Raw genomic sequence first — 22,133 nt, 5'->3', positions numbered from 1 at the left:
GGGGGGAGAGGTGTGTGTACATCGTTAAGTATGCACACATTGTTGTTTATTGTAATGGTTCTACATTGCACACACATGTGTATCTATAAGAATAATCATCATTCCATATCGCCTATGTGCGTTAAGTATAGAAGAACTATGCTAATTTTACATCGAGTATACATAAGTAGGAAGCATAAGCCAGAGAGGAAGGGTTTGTGATAATTGTTAAGAAAGATCAGACAAATATTCTGATGACTTTTAGGGTAGTGTGACTCTCATAACCCAAGTAAAGATTTTTTGTATGAATGGCATACAGAGGTAGAGCATATACCAAGAGTAAAAAAGTTGAAAAGTAGAGGAGGACTCTAGGGTACTAAATGAAGTATTAAAAAGCAAGTGTGAAGTGTGAAATAGATTTTATATTTTTACCAGAGGATATTTAATTATAGAACACATAAAGATGTATACTTGGGTAATGAACCTAGAGGCCTACTCAAAAAGATATGGAGGGTGCACCCAGCATTTACTGGATATAAAGGGCAGATAGGCAGACCTAAGGAAGGCTGACCTATACTGTGCAGACAGGGGCACCAAGAAGGGGATTGACCCGTACCATGTGATAATAGGAATTTACAGGGGCGTACCTTCAGAAATGGAAGGAGGAAGGGCACTCATAGGATCAATCCAAGTGTAAGGTATGGATGCTGATCCGAGGGATAAAGGGCAGTATCGTGACAGCAGGCACACATTTTGTAGAAATTATTCTGGTAAGTTTGAATTCTATATTTCACTAGCATTATTATGTTTTATGGGTGTCAATAATAACACTTTTATTCTGCCCAGAATTCCTCCAGACTACAATAAGTAATAAATAAGTACATACTTAGAAAAGGTAGTATGGAAAGTAGGAACAAGCAGTAGATTACTCATGTGTCATGCACACCTGCAATTTATGATTGGAAAAAAGAGCAAAAAACAGAACAATTTGTATCCTCTCAATTTTAAATATTGAACGAGCTAATTCCAACATGGATTGAAATTGTAGTAGAATGGAAAAAAGGAATGACCAAACAATAAGAACAAGAGTATTTATGATAAATAGAAAAAAATGTATTTTTGAAAAATGAAGTACTATCCTATGAGGTATTAATGTACATGTAATTATGTATAAAATATGGCATGCTCGATCTAAGGAGGGGGATATGTAATGATTTGAGAATTTCCACATAAATTCTGGAACCACTCGACCTTCTGCCGTCTTGAACACACGATGTTTTAAAGATAAGTGTGACAATGAGAGCCTGTTTACTGTGCAACATATGTGTGTGTGCAGGATGGATGTTGGTTGTGGGACGACAGGAGTTGCGTCAGGCGAGCGATGCTGACAAGTGTTTGCCACTTGCGCCATAGAGCCTGTATGGAGGGTGCAAGGAGTTACTACTTTTTTTCCTTGGTGGTCGAATAATTGTAATTGTTATAGACAATTGAAACATGATGTGTCCAGTGACTCTTACTTAATCTTGGCGTTAGACTTGCTAGAAACAAGACCTGTTTTTTTTGTTTTCTTTTACTTTTTGGTGGTTATTAAACCCATCACATTGTATTTATAGTTAATAGTATCTGATGGTTATTGATGTAGTTGACTTGCAAGAGTTTTTATGCTGATATGAAACTTGTGGAAATGAAAATATACCTGAACTGAAAGTATCAGGGTACCAAGTTATTTCGAGGGGGAGAGGGGGAGGGGGAGAGGGGGTGAGCAAAGAACTGGAGATTTTCCCGTACAACCATTTCAAGAGTGTATCCTAAATATCTGGAATCTGGCAAAACATCTAATCTCCAACAGCGCTGAAGCCGGAAAAAGGCCCTGCAAGAGCAGACCTACGACGACTGAGGGGAATCGTTCAACGTGACAGAAGTGCAACCCTTCCCCGAACTGCTGAAAATTTCAGTGCTGGGCCATCAACAAGGGTCACAGTGTGATTCATTCAATGAAACATCAGTGTTATGGGCTTTTGGAGCAGAAGGCCCAGCCGTGTACCTTTGATGACTGCGTGACACAAAGCTTTACACCTCGCCTGGGCCCTTCAACACTGACAATGGATCGTTGTTGACTGGAAAATGTTGCCTGGTTGAACATGTCTCAGTTCAAATTGTGTTAAGCAGATGGACATGTAGGGTTACGGAGATAACCTAATGTATCCACAGACCTTGCATGTCAGCAGGGGACTGTTCAAGCTGATGGAGGCTCTGTAATGGTATGAGGGCATGTACAGTTGCAGTGATATGAGACCCCTGATACATTCAGATACAGCTCTGACAGGTGAAACATTTGTAAGCACCCTGTCTGATCACCTGCATCTACTCATGTCCACTGTGCATTCCGATGGACTTGTGCAATTCCAACAGGACAATGTTACACCTCATACGTTCAGAACTGCTACATAGTGGCTCAAGGAACACACTTCTGAGTTTAAACACTTCTGCTGGCCACCAAACATTATTGAGCATACCTGGGATGCCTTGCAATGTGCTATTCAGATATCTCCAGCTCCTCATACTCTTACAGATTTATGGACCCCTGCTGGATTTATGGTGTCAATGCCTTCAAGCACCATTTCAGATATTAGTGTAGCCCATGATATGTCATGTTGCATGCAGGGGCTCTACAGAACATTAGGCCGGTGTACCAATTTCTTTGGCTCTTCAGTGTAAAACTACAATAGATTTCTGGCAAAAAAAGGCTGGAACCTTTATGTTGAGAATTCAGACAGAATTGCAGAAGACTGATCAGCATGTTTTACTGCAAGCTTTTGATGGGATGCATAACCAGACTAAAGTACAATGATATTTCTTCTTTCGTATGCCACAGCTTCAAATTTCATTTACTGTCATCACACATCTCACCATTTCACTTACTTTCTATGTTTTATAAACATTTTCTTTTTAAATACCAATGTACTCGGACACAATTATTCTGTATAACTGGTACCTCTGTAATTACCAAAAAAATGCACTTCACTGAAGGCTCACCTTTCAATCCACTGTATCAAACACTGGTAATGAAAAAGGTGACCACACTGCGTGCAGAACGTATCGTCAGCTGCAACGAACAGGTCACTGCAGATTACGCAACTTACATGCATATTTGTTATCACTGAAACAGATAATCATCAAGATCAAAATTAATATTTGGATATTTTATGAAGTGGAAAATTTGACACCTTGATAAGGTAAATCAACTGAAATAGTATAATTTTTTTGTAAATAACTATTTTTCTCACTGCTAATACAATGCAAAACTACACAAGATAATGTTGTAAGTGAAGAATATTTTATTACCTTATCATAAATAAAAATGAGGCTGGTGAATGTAAGAGAAAAGGTAACACCATTTAAAATTAATCTATATTGTACAGATCAATAACCATTTGTGAAATGATAATGGAGATATGTATCTAAGAACAGGTGACTGGACATGTCTGCCATGCACATTTCATCTTGTCTATGCTGGGTCAATGTGTACCTTCAAATGGCTATTTGCTATGTTGGTTGGTTTAAAGAAAGAGAAGGGACCAAACTATGAGAGTATCGGTTCCTTGTTCCTAATAAAACAATGCCACAAGGGTGAGAATAAAACGGACGAAATATGCAACACAAAACGGAAAGAAAGGAAAAGCCACAAGAACAAAGGGAAGACAACGAATACTAAAAGGAACAAAAGAAGGCAAGAAAACATGAGGGAGACACTAGAAATAGAAGGGAATAAAACAAGAAAGTAGATTACCGTGGCTGGCCAACCACGAGAATAAAAAGGGAAAGCTAGCCACTCTGCAACACATTAACACCTCCACCCTAAAAGCATTAGGGTGGAAGACACAGAGACGAAGGACATGCGCTAAAACCTACATAGGCCTTTAAATATGTCTGCTTGTGTCTGTGTATGTGCGGATGGGTGTGTGTGTGTGTGTGTGTGTGTGTGTGTGTGTGTGTGTGTGTGTGTGTGTGTGTGTGAGCGCGCGAGTGTACACCTGTCCTTTTTTCCCCCTAAGGGAAGTCTTTCCGCTCCCGGGATTGGAATGACTCCTTAACCTGTCCCTTAAAACCCACATCCTTTCGTCTTTCCCTCTCCTTCCCTCTTTCCTGAAGAAGCAACCATCGGTTGCGAAAGCTAATTCTGTGTGTGTGTGTGTGTGTGTGTGTGTGTGTGTGTGTGTGTGTTTTGTTCATTGTGCCTTTCCCGCTTGGTAAGTCTTGGAATCTTTGTTTTTAATATATTTTTCCATGTGGAAGTTTCTTTCTATTTTATTTACATCATCATTAATTTGAACCCAACAATTACGTTTGTTATTGTCTGTTGCATTTCAAAATCTTCTCTATCATCTTACTTTCTCTTTTTGTTTGTACAAGTAGTTTCACTTTGTATACATCCTCCCTTTTTCCGTAATCTACCATACATTTTATCCTGCCTAATTATACTCAATAATACGCAATTTACTTCCAAACCATAACCTAAAAATTTTTAACGCTTTCAACATAACCGCTGCTATAAAATCCACTGTTCCAAGTTTACAAACATTTCGTTTAAACTCGTGAATACTATTTCACAGCTTCAGTGCCTTTCACCCATTAAGCAAGCATCTCAGTTATTTCCAACAACTTTCGTTTTATTTCCATTCCCGTTTTTTCCACATAACCGATCATTTTTCAGCAGCTTCCCACAGGTTTCAACGTTATTATTTCTTCATGAAACAATTGTTAGCCTCATTCTCATAACCCGCCAGTACACAACCAGTCCTTTGAATACATTTACACACATATTTTTTGAGATTTTATTCAAAAAATTTTTTCGAATTTTTCTTTTTCGGAAAATTTTTTTAGAAACTTTTTTCGAAATTTTCTTGAATTTCCCCACCCTTTAACGTGATCTGGAGACAACATAACTACCTAACCTTTGCACCCATTGTTGTTCACCAACTTAAGTTCAGCACGGCCTTTAAATATGTCTGCTTGTGTCTGTGTATGTGCGCATGGATATGTGTGTGTGCGCGCGCGAGTGTACACCTGTCCTTTTTTCCCCCTAAGGGAAGTCTTTCCGCTCCCGGGATTGGAATGACTCCTTACCCTCTCCCTTAAAACCCACATCCTTTCGTCTTTCCCTCTCCTTCCCTCTTTCCTGAAGAAGCAACCATCGGTTGCGAAAGCTAATTCTGTGTGTGTGTTTGTGTGTTTTGTTCATTGTGCCTGTCTGCCAGCGCTTTTCCGCTTGGTAAGTCTTGTAATCTTTGTTTTTAATATAAAACCTACATAGAAGTATAAAACCCACTCTCACGGATAAAACATAAAACTAAAGCTACTGTGGAGGCAGTGTCGCCCAACAATGAAGGCAGGGTGCTGGGGAAGTTAAAAGTCTGCCACAGAGTGGCTAAAAGTGGGCAGTCCAGCAAGAGGTGGACGATTGTCATTTGGGAGCCACAGCTACACTGAGGTGGGTCCTCATGACGGAGTAGGTAACCATGCGTTAGCCACATATGGCCAATGTGGAGTCGGCAGAGGACAACTGATTCCCTGCGAGAGGCCTGCTTGGAAGACCTCCACACATACAAAATCTCCTTAATGACACGCAGTTTGCTGTGCATGTTGTTCTGCCATTCAGTCTCCCAAAGCTGGAAAACCCTGCGGTGTAAGAAGGAACGCAGGTCAGCTTCGGAGATGCCTATCTCCAGAAGCTGTTAACACAGTGCCTGATTGGCCAGCCTGTCTGCAAGTTTCTTGCCAGGGATTCTGATGTGTCCTGGGGTCCACACAAGCACCAAGGAACGGCGGGACTGTTCCAGAGTATAGATTGACTCCTGAATGGATTCTACCAGAGGGTGGCGAGGGTGGCACTGATCAATAGCTTGTAGGCTGCTCAATGAGTCAGTACACAGGAGGAATGACTCGCCAGGGCATGAGCGGATGTACTCAAAAGCACGAGATATGGCCACCAGCTCTGCAGTGAAAACACTGCAGCCAACTGGCAAGGAGTGCTGCTCAACATGTCCTCCATGAAGGCAAAGCCTACGTGACCATCAGCCATTGAGCTGTCAGTGTAAACCACTTCAGATCCCCGGAACACTTCAAGAATCTAGATGAAGTTACAGCAGAGAGCGGCGGGGTTAACGGAGCCCTTAGGGCCATGCAAAAGGTCCAGAAGAAGCTGCGGCCGAGTCGTACACCATGGAGGCGTATGTGAACAGACCGCAAGTAGAGATGGTAAAGGGAAGGACTCCAGCTCGGAGAGAAGGGACAGCACGCGAACCAAAATTGCTAGCCCCGATCTGGGCCGCCAACGCAGGAGATGGACTGTCGCGGGCAGCAGGAAAAGAAGACAGTAATTCGGATGCTCTTGGGAACTATGAATGTGTGCTGCGTAACTGGCGAGCAGTTGTACACATCTGATCTGCAGTGAAGGGACACCAGCATCCACCAGTACACTGGTCACCAGACTCGTCCTAAAAGCTCCTGTCGCTAATCGAACCCCACAGTGGTGCACAGGGTCGAGTAAATGCAATGCTGAAGGCGGTGCCGAACCATAAATCACACTCCTATAGTCAATTCGGGATTGGACACTCACTCTGTAGAGCTGCAGCAGCGTAGAGCGATCTGCACCTCAATTAATGTTGGTCAGGCAATGGAGGGCATTGAGGTGCTGCCATCACTTCTGCTTAAGCTGATGAAGATGAGGGAGCCAAGTCAATCAAGCGTCTAAAACCAGTCCTAGGAACTGACATGTCTCCACTACATTGAGTTGATCGTCAGTAAGATAAAGTGTGGGTTCCGGATGAATGGTACAACGCCGACAGAAGTGCACGACACACGACTTTGCGGCTGAAAACTAGAAACCATTGGCTAGAGCCATGATTGCGCCTTGTGGATGGCTCCCTGGAGCAACAACAGTACTGGAGCAACAGTGCGAAATGCAGAAGTCGTCTGCCTACAGAGAAGGTGAGACGGAGGGCCTGACAGCCGCTGCTAGACTGTTAATGGCCACTAAAAATAGTGATACAGTCAATACAGAGCCCTGCAGGACTCCATTCTCCTGGATATGGATGGAACTATGGGAGTCACCAACTTGGACATGGAAAGTATGGAGAGACAGGAAGCTTTGGTTAAAAATTGGGAGTGGTCAACGGAGACCCCACTCATACAATGTGGCAAGAATATGATGTCACCAAGTTGTGTCATATGCTTTACGTAAGTAAAGAAAAAGACAGCAATCAGGTGTTGCCATCTGGAAAAGGCTGTTCAGATGGCAGACTCAATGGACACAAGATTATCAGTGGTAGAGCAACCCTGGCGGAAGCCGCTCTGACATGGAGTCAGCAAGCCATGTGACTCAAGGACCCAAACCAACTGCCGACATACCAGACATTCCAGCAGCTTACAAAGAACATTGGTGAGGCTGATGGGCTGATAGCTATCCACATCTAGCGGGTTTTTACTGGGTTTGAGCACCGGAATGATGGTGCTCTTTCGCCATTGCGATGGAAAGACGCCATCACGCCAGATCCGTCTCAAGATGACGAGAAGATGTTGCTTGTAGTCAGATGAGAGATGTTTAATCATCTGGCTGTGGATGTGATCAAGACCAGGGTCTGTGTCGGGGCAATGTGCAAGGGCACTAAGAAGCTTCCACTCAATAAATGGGGCATTATAGGATTCACTGCAGCGTGTAGTGAATGAGAGGACATTCCCTTCCAGCTGTTGTTTGAGTGTGCAATAGGTTGGGGGGCAATTCTCTGACGCAGAGGCTCGAGCAAAGCACTTGACAATTGCGTTTGCGTTGGTACATAACTTGCCATTTATGTTATTGTTACATAACTCGCCATTTATGTTAACACTGGGGACAGTTGTTGGGGCCTGGTACCCGAAAATACGTTTGCTCTTAGTCCAGACGGGAAGGTGACGTGTGGCACCCAATGGTAGATACGTATCTCTCCCAACACTCCTCCTTCCATTGTTTGATAAGGTAGCGAACATGGGCACGGAGCCGTTTAAAAGCTATGAGGTGCTCCAGGGAAGGGTGCCACTTATGCCGCTGTAGAGCTCACCGACACTCCTTAATTGCTTCAGCGACTTCTGGCGACCACCAAGAGACTGTCTTATACCTCGGGCATCCTAAAGAGCAAGGGATCGCGTTATCTGCCGCAGAAACAATTGTGCTAGTCACCTGCTCAACCATCATATCGACGTTACCGTGTGGGGGAGATCAGCAGTGACAGCAATAGTGAAAGTTCCCCAGTCTGCCTTGTTCAAAGCCCATCTGGGCAGGCGTCCGTGTTCCTGGCGCTGGGGCAGTGACAGGAATACGGGGAAGTGTCACTAGCACACAGGTCGTCATGTGCTCTCCAGTGGATAGATGGGAGAAGTCCTGGACTGCAAATTGATAAATCAATGGCCGAGCAACTACCATGAGCCACACTAAAATGTATGGTGGCCCCAGTATTTAAGCCGCAGAGGTCGAATTGCATCAGTAAAGTTTCGACATCTCTGCCTCGGCCAGTAAGCATGGTACCACCCAACAAGGGGTTATGGGCATTAAAATCTCCCAGAAGTAGGAAATGTTTAGGGAGTTGATCAATCAGTCCAGCTAATACATTCAGGGGTACTGCACCATCTGGAAGAAGATATACACTGCAGACAGTTATTTCCTGCATCGTCCATATTGTGACAGCCACAGCTTCAAGAGGGGTTTGAAGGGGCACATGTTCACTACAGATCGAGTTTAGGACATAAATGGAAACTCCACCTGACACTATTATCGTCGCTACCGTTCCTGTAAGATCCCTTATAGCTGCGGAGGGCAGGGGTCCACAATGCTAGAAACCAGGTTTCCTGGAGGGCAATGCATATAGCAGGTGTAAAGCTTAACAGTTGCCGTAGCTCAGCCAGGCAGTGGAAAAAAACACCACAATTCCACTGGAGGATGACATCGTGAGACTGGGAAGGCATGGAACATTCAATGAGGCAGTTTACACCTCAGAGTCACATGCTGCCACCAGTCTATTGCCTCAGCAGTCTATATCCATTGTGTCTGAGGTTCTGCAGAGATCTAGGTCCTCAGCGGATGCCAAAGTCTCCACCCCATCTTCAGCCACAGAGCTTGGTAGCGGTGGTGTGGGTGCCACCGCAAGTTCCTTGCTCTTTGGGGGGTTTTCTTTTTGGATTTCTCTCACTGCTCCTTGGGTTTCCCGGCTGGGAGGATTCACTGGCTCAGTCTCCGGGACTGAGTATGAGCATGAAGCCCTACGACCAGCTTCTTTTGGGCTCTTCAGCCACTGGTGGGTGTCGTCTTTCCCACTAGAAGAAACCTGGGACGTGCTGCCCTCCCCCCCCCCCCCTCGCCCACCACCACCACCACCACCACCACCACCACCACCACCACCACCACCAAGGGGGCAGGTGTAGTCTTCCGGCTCTGAGAGGTGACCTGGGTTGGCAGAGCTGATGGTGCCAGAAGTGTTGTAATGGCGGCGTAAGACGATGTCATACACACAGGATGCAGGCGTTCATATTTTCTCTTAGCCTCAGAGTAGGTCAGTCTGTCCAGGGTCTTGTACTCCACGATTTTCCTTTATTTCTGGAGAACCCTGCAGCCAGGCGAGCAAAGCAAATGGTGCTCTCCACAGTTGGCACAGATGGGAGGTGGGGCACATGGAGTATTGGGATGTGATGGGCATCTGCAATCTCGGCAGGTGACACTGGAAGTACAGTGGGAAGACAAATGGCCGAACTTCCAGCACTTGATTTACCGCATCGAGGGAGGGATATAGGGCTTTACATCACACCTGCAGACCATTACCTTGACCTTCTCAGGCAATGTATCACCCTCAAAGGCCAAGATGACGGCACCGGTGGCAACCTGATTACCCTTCGGAACCCAGTGGATACGCCGGACGAAATGTACACTTCGCCATTCTAAATTGGCGCATCTCTTCGTCGGGCTGCAAAAGAAGGTCTCTGTGAAATATGATACCCTGGACCATATTTAAGCTCTTATGGGGCGTGACGGTTACAGAAATATCCACCAACTTGTCACAAGCCGGTAACTCCCATGACTGGACAGAGGATGCTGTTTTGATCAAGACTGACCCAGGTCTCATTTTGGACAAGCCCTCCACCTTCCCGAACTTGTCCTCTAAATGCTCTGCTCAACAAAAAACTGAGGCTTCATCGTCATGAAAGATTCCCTATCAGCTCTCGAACATACAAGGTACCGGGGCTACTTCTGTGGGTTTAATTGATATCATGATCACTTAGAGACTGCTGGTGTTTCACCACCAGGAACAGATAATGGACTACCATTCATCACGTGTCATCCACCTTGATGCCACCCACTCCAACAAGGGGCCCTCCCCACAGGCGCCACCCATCCGCAGCAAAGATCACCTGGCAGGATGGCCATTGCCGGGAGTCCCGATGCCCCAGGGGAATGGGCATCTACCCCTTGGCATACGTGGAGAGTTAACGGCGCAGGCATCAGCACAGCGATCCCTGTGTGGTCAGGGGGCTACAACCAACAGGTTACATGGTGGCCCCACCACAAACGACTGGCTACGTGCTGGACATCAGGTGCAAAGGAGTCCATAGTCATCATCGATGCAGAAATGGACACTGGATAGTGCATGGTGGAAAATGCACCCAGTAAGGAGTCCTTGCCCAAGAGATGGAGAATGGGCAGGACTGCAATGAGACGACAAGAAAGTGGGCTAAAGATCTCAATGCACGATGGACACGATGCACCTTGCAAGGCGCCCTTCCCCAATTGGCTCGCTCTGCGGGAAAATTTTGAAGAATGGAGGTCAAACCCGACAGGGGGCCATCACATAAAGGCTGAAATGTGTGGAACTCCTTTTAGTTGCCTCATAGGACTGGCAGGAATACCTCGGGCCTGTTCTAACCCCTGGACCCACAGGGGGGTATTTGCTATGTCTAGCAAGCTTTGATGCCTGTGAAAAAGTTTATTCACACTGTGATCTGTATCACTTACGAGTGTTTTGAATGTTGCTTTACACTACATGAGATCATATCCATCAAATAGTAGGGCACCTAGGGAAAAAAAAATTTATATATATATATATTAAAAACAAAGATTCCAAGACTTACCAAGCGGGAAAGCGCCGGCAGACAGGCACATGAACAAAACACACAAACACACACACAGAATTACGAGCTTTCGCAACTGGCAGTTGCTTCGTCAGGAAGGAAGGAAGGAAGGAGAGGGAAAAATGAAAGGATGTGCGCTCCCGGGATTGGAATGACTCCTTACCCTCTCCCTTAAAACCCACATCCTTTCATTTTTCCCTCTCCTTCCTTCCTTCCTGACGAAGCAACTGCCAGTTGCGAAAGCTCGTAATTCTGTGTGTGTGTTTGTGTGTTTTGTTCATGTGCCTGTCTGCCGGCGCTTTCCCGCTTGGTAAGTCTTGGAATCTTTGTTTTTAATATATTTTTCCCATGTGGAAGTTTCTTTCTGTTATATATACACACACACACATTCCTCACTGAAATATGTTGTTGCCAAACAATGGGACCTGCCTACACACATAACTCGATAAACACAATTCTCATTTCAGTAGTATCCATAAAGCAATAACAATCTCTTCAGTGAGCAATGAAGAAAGATGATTGGCCCAATGAGCATCCTTAAGGATGAAATTCCCACATCTGTCTAACCACATAATTTGAGAAAATGTCATCGTGATCCAGTATTAACTGCTTGTACTAGGGTTATTCTCAGAAGATATAATATAATGATCTGTATGAAAAAATACTTATTCAATTTTGCTATGGCGCTTTTTGTTAAAGGAATGATGATATCTGATCGGTACTAAATCAAATATTATGTAATTTCTGCTTTCATTCAGGTAGACCAAAAACCTTATTTGGATCTGATGAAAATTAAGGAATTAATTATGGCAAATAGCAATTTTCATTGCTCTACAAGTAGAGTAAACTACGGAGTCCGCAAAGTCTCTCCACAGCGGTGAGCCCTGTGTCTCTCACGTTGTGCGGTGTGCAAAGTTGGCAATACATTCAAGTCTCACCTGCAGGTGTTCTGTGGAACTGCAGTGGTAGGGTAGGGGTAGTAGTATTGTGCGTCCATTGCAGCTTTTAGTTGTGTTATTGCCTAGATTATGTATAAACTGGGTAGTGAGAATAATTAATATTGCAGAGATTGAGTTTCTAGTGGACAAGGTTTTCCATACGTGAGGAAACTTTACGGAGCATGTGAGGTGGCAATTTAGATCAAGTTTTCCTGCTTATAAATTCCAGACAACAGATTCAGTTCATGATTTCCACAAACTGGTAGGTCCACTGTTTTAACAGAATGGCAGCTGGATGACATTTTGGACATAAAGCTGTGAAATCCAACATAATTAGTGAGGAGATTATCGCGATAGGCTAAAGTATCTCTTACATAATCAAAGAACTGGGGATGTATCCATATAAAATGACTGCTGTGTAACAATTACAATATGTGGACCATGCGAAACCCATAGTGTATTGTGAATCGTTTTAGCAATTTATTAGCCAACATGGAGTTTGTGTTTTATATCTAACTTTTTTCACTGATGATGCTTGTTTTCACCTCTCTGGCTACATTAATACCCAAAATTCATAAATTTCTTCATCAGAAAACTCCCATACCTTAAGAGAAGCACCATTGCATGCAGAGAAAATCTGAGTGTAGATTGCCATAACAAGAGCGCAAATTACAGGGCCGATCTTTTTCGATACTACCATCATTCCCATACAATTTATCCACTTGTTGCCCTTCTGAATGAAAATGAGATCAATCATTCATTTTTCAAGTGACACAATGTTACTGCACCTAAAACACACTTTTAGATGAAATTTTTGGAGAGAGAGAAATTACAAAAGGCCTCTAAGCCCCTACACTCACTGTATCTGTCTCCACCCAACTATTTTCTCTGGAGTGCGGCTAAAACATTTGTGTATCAAAATAACCCAAAGACAATAGATGAACAGAAGAAAGCAATAATTAATTATCTGCATTTAATTGCATGTGGAATTTTGGTAAAGGTGTTTGCAAATAAATGTAAAGATGTTTAACTATGCCTTCAAAAAAGAGCAAAACATTTCCAGCAACTATTGTGATATTGCCAAACACAGTAAATAATTAATTGTAATAATGTTGAATCCTATCTCACAACATAACTGCAGCTACTAGCAGTACGCCCAGCCCCTATCTTACACAGCGACATGAATGTGCTATATATGAAAGAAACTTCCACATGGGAAAAATATATTAAAAACAAAGACTCCAAGACTTACCAAGCGGGAAAGCGCCAGTAGACAGGCACAATAAAAAAACACACAAACACACAAACACACACACAAACACACACACAAACACACACAAACACACACAAACACACACACACAAACACACACACACAAACACACACACACAAACACACACACACAAACACACACACACAAACACACACACACAAACACACACACACAAACACACACACACAAACACACACACACAAACACACACACACAAACAAACACAAACACACAAACACAAACACACACACAAACACACAAACACAAACACACACACAAACACAAACACACACACACACACAAAATTTCTGGCTTTCGCAACCAACGGTTGCTTCTTCAGGAAAGAGGGAAGGAGAGGGAAAGACGAAAGGATGTGGGTTTTAAGGGAGAGGGTAAGGAGTCATTCCAATCCCGGGAGCGGAAAGACTTACCTTAGGGGGAAAAAAGGATAGGTATATACTCGCGCACACACACATACACATATCCATCCATACATATACAGACACAAGTAGACATATTTAAAGGCAAAGAGTTTGGGCAGAGATGTCAGTCGAGGCGGAAGTGCAGAGGCAAAGATGATGTTGAATGACAGGTGAGGTATGAGTGGCGGCAACTTGAAATTAGCGGAGATTAAGGCCTGGTGGATAACGAGAAGAGAGGATATACTGAAGGGCAAGTTCCCATCTCCGGAGTTCGGATAGGTTGGTGTTGGTGGGAAGTATCCAGATAACCTGGACGGTGTAACACTGTGCCAAGATGTGCTGGCCGTGCACCAAGGCATGTTTAGCCACAGGGTGATCCTCATTACCAACAAACACTGTCTGCCTGTGTCCATTCATGCGAATGGACAGTTTGTTGCTGGTCATTCCCACATAGAAAGTGTCACAGTGTAGGCAGGTCAGTTGGTAAATCACGTGGGTGCTTTCACACGTGGCTCTGCCTTTGATTGTGTACACCTTCCGGGTTGCAGGACTGGAGTAGGTGGTGGTGTGAGGGTGCATAGGACAGGTTTTACACCGGGGGAGGTTACAAGGGTAGGAGCCAGAGGGTAGGGAAGGTGGTTTGGGGACTTCATACGGATGAACCAAGAGGTTACGAAGGTTAGGTGGACGGCGGAAAGACACTCGTGGTAGAGTGGGAAGGATTTCATGAAGGATGGATCTCATTTCGGGGCAGGAATTAAGGAAGTCTTATCCCTGTTGGAGAACCACATTCAAAGTCTGATCCAGTCCCAGGAAGTATCCTGTCACAAGTGAGGCCTTTTGGGGTTCTTCTGCGAGAGGTTCTGGGTTTGAGAGGATGAGGAAGTGGCTCTGGTTATTTGCTTCTGTACCAGGTCGGGAGGGTAGTTGCGGGATGCGAAAGCTGTTTTCAGGTTGTTGGTGTAATGGTTTGCCATGAACGCCTAGGCTGTAGGGAAGGGACTGTTTGATATGGAATGGGTGGCAGCTGTCATAATGGAGGTAATGTTGCTTGTTGGTGGGTTTGATGTGGACGGATGTGTGAAGCTGGCCATTGGACAGATTGAGGTCAACGTCAATGAAAGTGGAATGGGATTTGGAGTAGGACCAGGTGAATCTGATGGAACCAAAGGAGTTGAGGTTGGAGAAGAAATTCTGAAGTTGTTCTTCACTGTGAGTCCAGATAATGAAGATGTCATCAATAAATCTGTACCAAACTTTGGGTTGGCAGACTTCGGTAACCAAGAAGGCTTCCTCTAAGCGACCCATAAATAGGTTGGCATACGAGGGGGCCATCCTGGTACCCATGGCTGTTCCCTTTAATTGTTGATATCAAACGGTCCCTTCCCTACAGCCTAGGCCTTAGTGGCAAACGAATCTGCTCCAGTCCTGATTCCCTGAACCATTACACAAACAACCTGAAAACAGCTTTCGCATCTCGCAACTACCCTCCCGACCTGGTACAGAAGCAAATAACCAGAGCCACTTCCTCATCCTCTCAAACCCAGAACCTCTCGCAGAAGAACTCCAAAAGTGCCTCACTTGTGACAGGATACTTCCCGGGACTGGATCAGACTTTGAATGTGGTTCTCCAACAGGGATAAGACTTCCTTAATTCCTGCCCCGAAATGAGATCCATCCTTCATGAAATCCTTCCCACTCCACCACGAGTGTCTTTCCGCCGTCCACCTAACCTTCGTAACCTCTTGGTTCATCCGTATGAAGTCCCCAAACCACCTTCCCTACCCTCTGGCTCCTACCCTTGTAACCTCCCCCGGTGTAAAACCTGTCCTATGCACCCTCCCACCACCACCTACTCCAGTCCTGCAACCCGGAAGGTGTACACAATCAAAGGCAGAGCCACGTGTGAAAGCACCCACGTGATTTACCAACTGACCTGCCTACACTGTGACACTTTCTATGTGGGAATGACCAGCAACAAACTGTCCATTCGCATGAATGGACACAGGCAGACAGTGTTTGTTGGTAATGAGGATCACCCTGTGGCTAAACATGCCTTGGTGCACGGCCAGCACATCTTGGCACAGTGTTACACCGTCCAGGTTATCTGGATACTTCCCACCAACACCAACCTATCTGAACTCCGGAGATGGGAACTTGCCCTTCAGTATATCCTCTCTTCTCGTTATCCACCAGGCCTTAATCTCCGCTAATTTCAAGTTGCCGCCACTCATACCTCATCTGTCATTCAACATCATCTTTGCCTCTGCACTTCCGCCTCGACTGACATCTCTGCCCAAACTCTGTGCCTTTAAATATGTCTGCTTGTGTCTATATGTATGGATGGGTGTGTGTGTGTGTGTGTGTGTGTGTGTGTGTGTGTGTGTGTGTGTGTGTGTGATTTTCAGTTTGATAGCCATGGCTGTAGTATTGTTGAACGTAGAGTTTCCTATGAATAATTCCTGCTAATACCAGATGAGATGGGTGTAATATTGCACTTTTATGTTCTGTTTGTAAAATAAGCAGAGACTTACTTCAATTTTGTGCCCATTCAAGAACACTTAAAAGTCATTTACACTGCTTATTCTTGTTATTAATATAATTTTTCTTTCTGCCTCATTTTATTGTCTGGTAAAAAAAGAAACCAAATTGGCGATAACATCCATAATACAAGAACCCACAGATAGCCAAGCAGGTTAGCATCAGTGGAGCAGCAAGCTCAAGTAAGTACATTTACATTCTTTCAGAGTGAATGCTTGTATTAAACAATACAGCATCTCTCAGTTGCAATGTGATTCAACTTTTAGAGCTGCTATAGAGTGTTATCAGTAACTGTCATTTTTATTGTACCACAGTGCAATAATTACAGAAGCACTATAAATTTTTTTGTAAATGCATATCAATTGTAACATCAGCAACATTATTGCTTAATGAAAACATTACTGCCCACCAGTGTTAATATTAGTTTTTCCATTAGTGGGAATCAGATTCTTTCAAATTTGGTGAGAATTCTCGCAATGGTAAAGGCTTCCCCACAAATGGTCAAATACAGTCTGCATGGGGGCAATCAACTGAAAGAGCTTCGGAGATGGAAGTTGCTATAGTGTCGGCTAGTCAGACAATAGATACTTTTACTCTTTTATTATGAAAAATTGAACAAATGGATCAAAAAAATTATGCGATGGTTAAAGACTTAGTACAAAAACAAGATTCTATTGCTTATGAGTTTGCAAAACAACAGAAAGTTGCTATCTAATCTGGATTACGATGGCTCCATGCAAAGAAAATGTAAATAAAAAAATAATAAATAAATTTTTCAGCTTGCAGAGAAACAGGATGATATAGCCAAAAGAGTTAACGGATGAAATAACAGCACTAAAACAAGCATATATAGTGAAACCCCTATTTTATGTTTTCATGTAGTTCGAACTTAAACACAAAACTGAAGAAAATGCAGAATTGAGAAAATGTTAAAATCCCCCAAATACAAGCAAAAGTGCATGAAATTGGTATACATGATTAAAAACTGCAATCCTCTCCAATACTTTGTATAAAATCGGTATAAGCAAAGGAAATTAAATGTACATATACAATAATCTTCGGTAATGAATTTCACCAGTTCTCAAAAAAATTAAAGATTTGTAACAGCAAGTAAAAACTCGTCAAAAAATTGAAGCTGGTACCTGGGTACAAGGTAATCGAGCTATTTTCCGACATACTAAGACCACAAATTATACGTTCAAAACAAGCATTTTTGAGAAATCATCCTTTGTGGTCATCCAGAAAAAAAGCAAAAATTGACAAAAATGTTGAATTAAGCCAAAAACATCACAGCAGCTATGTGGTTAAACCATAAGCATAAATGCGGACCTCTGCTTAATGACAAACTTCGCAATGATGTTTAATGCTTTTCTTATGAACCACACTTCATATGCTCAGCACCGTTAAGGTGTTATTTTAGGCTTGATGAGAGCAACGTTAACATGAAAAAATTGGTTTACTTCCCCAATTTACGTTACAAGCTTGTTACAAGTTGGCTCAGTGAATTTCTGTACAATGTGTAAAATGTAAATTTGAAAGAAAACTCAGTTGCTACAGTTTTGCTGTCACTGCTGCCAATCTTTACGATCTACAGTGTGTGTGGTGCAAAGTATATACATGAGTAGTGTATGTAGCTACTTCAATTGTATCATTTCAGTTTTGAACATGATAGTCTTTAAAGTGTGTGCTATCGCAAAACCCTTGTTCTATTTCCATGTGAAATCTTTGTCACAGCACATCATATGCATGAAAAGCATATTGTCTTCACAAAATGCTTGCACTCTTACCTGCATTCCTGTCATTGAAGTCTCTCTCCACGCACCCAGTAGGTGATCTCATTTTATATGTGTTAGTACGGTGTGGTGTCCCTGCTGGCTGTTGGGTGACTTAACAAGTCGCCAGCCAATAAGAGTTCACTAGCCGGAAAAGAGTGACATTTCCTCAATTATGGCCAACCATATTCTTTGAGACTCAGTGTTTGAACTTAATAGGTTGATGATTGATATTGTTGCTCAATATAGTACATTGGAAATAAATGCAAAAAGATTAGATTGAGTTATATGTGGCACAAGAAATCGTGGCAGCTGGGCCCCTTTGTCACGTATTGGCTCAGTCCAGAACACTTCGCGTCAACTGTCTTGCTTTTCCACTACTGCTGCATCCTAGCAGTACTCTTATCATAACAACATGGTGAAGCTAACTGTTGCAAGTTGTGTTGGCAACAATGATCATGAATTACATCAGCAACTCCTCTCACGTCTCCCCTCTTCACAGTGGCCTAAAATATTCCCTAACTCCACGACCGCCCATGGTGCAAATCATCTGTCTTTTGTTCCACTTATAAATGTTAATAGGAAGAAAATGGGATAAAGTCAAGCAAGACATTGAGTAAGAAGTTAAAATTGAGGTAAATCTTACTAGGAGGAAATGATCTTACAGGTTTTTCTAGGGGCTACGAGTTTATGGTGTAGAACAGCGAAAAAAAAAAAAAAAAAAAAAAAAAAAAATCGGAGAACGTAAAATCAAAGTTCTACTGTACTAGTGCTGCCGTAAGCTGTCGCCAGCACACCAGTTCGCAAAGATGTAGCACGAGTATCAACAGTAGGCACTTGATCAAGCACACCTATCACAAGAGAGGCCAAGAGAGGCTCACTAACTCACAGTAACTGACTCGACTCAACACTCCAGGTTGGTGTCCAACATTCATTCACGGAGTGACAGTTCAGCACAGGCTACATTTGTGCTGTAGAAAGAATACCGGCCACCCATAACAACATCCTCTCCCTTGGTTCCTACGGTACAAGACTTGTCAGTGGCAATGAGGATTCTACTGTGGCAATGAAGATAATTCAGTAAGGATCGAAGTTCAACAACTTTGGTGAAGATTTTGTTTGCTTCTCATGTTTTAGCTTACAGGAGTGATGATGCTCAAGTGTGTGCTAATTTTTTGTTGTGTTCTTGAATGTATTCCAGGAGAGGATCTGCAGAACCAATGACATTTCTCTTTTCAGAAGCTTTGCTTGCTTTTTGATAGAGCGTATTTGTATAAATCATGAATTCTCTGTACCCTCCACCCCCTGACCCTGACATGCAGAGGGCCAATGTGATGGATCTAAGAAGTTATTCAGTTGCAGAACGAACAAATTGCTACCCTACTGGCAACGGTAGGACTACTGACTGCACAAAGTGTGTCAGCCGCAAAACTGACCTACCAGCCAGCCCAAAAAGTGTCGCTGACCAGCTTTCAAATGTCCCAGCAATTTAATGCAGCAGAAGAGGAGTGGGTTGAGTACCTGACTCATTTCCAAGCACATTGTCTAGTTCATCACTTTCAAGGTACTGTAAGGCTAGAATACTTCCTTTCGACTGCGAGGTCCCCAGTGTTCAGGTTAATACAAAAACTATACCCAACCACATCTCCTGACGAATTCAACTATGACAAAGTAATCACTGGATTAACTCAGTACTATGACCAACAAGTTCAAGTAGCTGCAGCTAGTTATCAGTTCTTTCACTAGCAGAAAAGCCAGGACAGATGTGTCACTAGTGGTACACAGCATTAACAGGGATGACTAGGAAGTGTAAATTTAAGCATTGTTGTGGCAAGTTTTACAGTGATCTTGTGATACAGGATGCAATAACATTCAATATCCCAGATAGTAGAATACAGGAACAGATCTTAAAGTACTCTGATCTATCACTTTATCAAGTGTTGCAAATCTTAGAGAAATATGATTTGGGTGCCATAGCGGCCGATAAGTATGACCAAGCCTTGATTTGTCAGGTGGAGTCACAGCTTGCTCATGACCACCCCAAGCAGCCACAACAATGAACGCATACACAGCTGCACACACAGCCACACAGGCATGTAAACAGGCTTGTGATTTTAGTGAAGTCCTGCTCCAGGTGTTTTACTCACAATGAAAGACAGGATTTCCCATCCAGTAACACTTGTGGAAAACAAGGCCATGTCCAAGCAGTTTGTTTGCAATGGCACAAAAACACCAATTCTGGCCGCTCCCAGAAAAACCAGGCTCGTGCACATAAAGTGAACACTGTTTATTCAATACCTACAACAGGTTCTGACATAAATAAGATGAAGGTTGTGCCTCCTTCTTGCCCTCATGCTGTGCAGCAACATTCTAACAAACTATTAGTGTCATTATGAACTATTTGTGTCATTACGAACTGCTGTCCTGCATGTGACCTTTCAGTTAGACACAGGTGCCTCATTGACTTTGCTTAATTGTGCCACATATGAACAGTTAGGCTCACCATGACTTTCTAAATCTAGCACCTCACTGCTCACACTGGACAGGAAATTCCAGTGCTTGGACAGTGTAGTTTGCCTGTCACTTATAGATCTCACACTAGGACAATGAATTTTATTGTATTGAAATCAAGACACAGCGGAAACATTTTCCGTTTATATGCCTTTGATTTGTTTGGCCTTAGCATCCAAGACAAGGTACTTTCAGTGTCAGCTTTTGCATAGCAACACAGTGTAGCTAGCTTGCTTAAAGAATTTTCTGAACTATTTTCAGATGTAATGGGAAAAGCTAATGACTTTGTAGCACGTTACTTTGAAAGACAATGCACAGCCTAGAAGTTTTTCTGGGCCCGACCTGTTCCAATTGCTTTAAGAGACAAGATAGCCAGTGAATTTAAATAATTGCAAGATAATGATGTAATTGCTTTCATTCAAGCTAGTCAAAGGGGAAGTCCTCTTGTTCTGTTGCCTAAGCATTCTGGTAGCATTCGCATTTGGTTGACCTCAAGTCTACAGTCAACCCATACACCATAGTTGACACTTATCCATTACCTCACCCTGAGGAACTCGTGGACAGACTTGGTACAGGACGTTACTTTTCTTAGATAAATTTGCATGGTGCCTACTTACAAATTCCATTGGATCGCAGAAAGTGTTTCTTGTAGATAAATTCTTGGGACTGTTCAAGTATTTGTGTTTGCCCTTCAGCAGTTCTTCCATACCCGCCAGTTTTCAACGTTACTTGGAATGGCTGACTGCTAAAGTGCCACTCTGTTCAAACTATCTTAATGATATTGTCATCTCAGGTCATACACCAGAGGAAAACATTGCCAATTTGCGTACTCTTTTTCAAGTGTTGTCAGAAGCTATTCTCAAGTGTTGTCTCGAAAAGTGACATTTTTCAAACTGAACTACAGTGCTTAGTTCATGCATAAACAGTCACGGAGTGCACACCCTCCAATCTCATTTCCTTGCAATCCCTGACCTGCCTGTTCCTTGCAATGTGTGAACTGCAGTCAGTACTAGGCAAAATGACATACTACCCTCGGTTCATATTGAATGCCACTCAGATCGCAACTCCATTGCATTGCTTGTGTCACGAAAACGTACCTTTAGTGTGGACTAAAGACTGTTGTCTGGACGCATTTCAGAAACTCAAAAATACCTTGCTCAGTGACATATTTGGTGCATTCTAACCTAGCCAAACCTGTAGCTTTGCAAGTCAAAACTTCTTCCTAATGAATCGGCACTGTGCTTTTGTTCAGAATTGGTGCACAAGATAGACCTATTGCTCTTGTCCCAAAGTTTTTAACTCAAACTCAAATAGGAAAAAAGGGGCTCTCGCTATTGTGTATGGTGTGACAAAATTCAATTACTATTTGTACAGTCCCAAGTTCTTTTTGTGGTGACAGATCACAAGTCTTTGCAGTTCTTGTTTCATCTAAGGCCAGTTCCTACATGCACTGCTCAAATAAATTGCAATGTTGGGCTTTGTTGCTTTCAGAGTATAAGTGTGAAATTGTGTAGAGACCTGTGGCAAAGCATGGAAATGCAGACAA

General features: G+C 43.2%; 1 protein-coding gene across 1 annotated transcript in view; it reads right to left on the bottom strand.

Moving 5' to 3' along the window:
- LOC126353790 (E3 ubiquitin-protein ligase TRAIP) overlaps positions 1 to 22,133 on the bottom strand; it is a 199,064-nt gene that overhangs the window by 156,420 nt on the left and 20,511 nt on the right. The window contains 1 exon segment of the mRNA XM_050002879.1: positions 3,016 to 3,139. Within this exon segment, the coding sequence (XP_049858836.1) occupies positions 3,016 to 3,128 (113 nt within the window). The 5' untranslated portion in view covers positions 3,129 to 3,139.

Source organism: Schistocerca gregaria, chromosome 3 (assembly GCF_023897955.1).
Source record: "Schistocerca gregaria isolate iqSchGreg1 chromosome 3, iqSchGreg1.2, whole genome shotgun sequence".
NCBI classification, from domain to species: domain Eukaryota; kingdom Metazoa; phylum Arthropoda; class Insecta; order Orthoptera; family Acrididae; genus Schistocerca; species Schistocerca gregaria.
The sequence above is the reverse complement of the archived record's forward strand: the minus strand, read 5'-3'. Positions and strand labels throughout refer to the sequence as shown.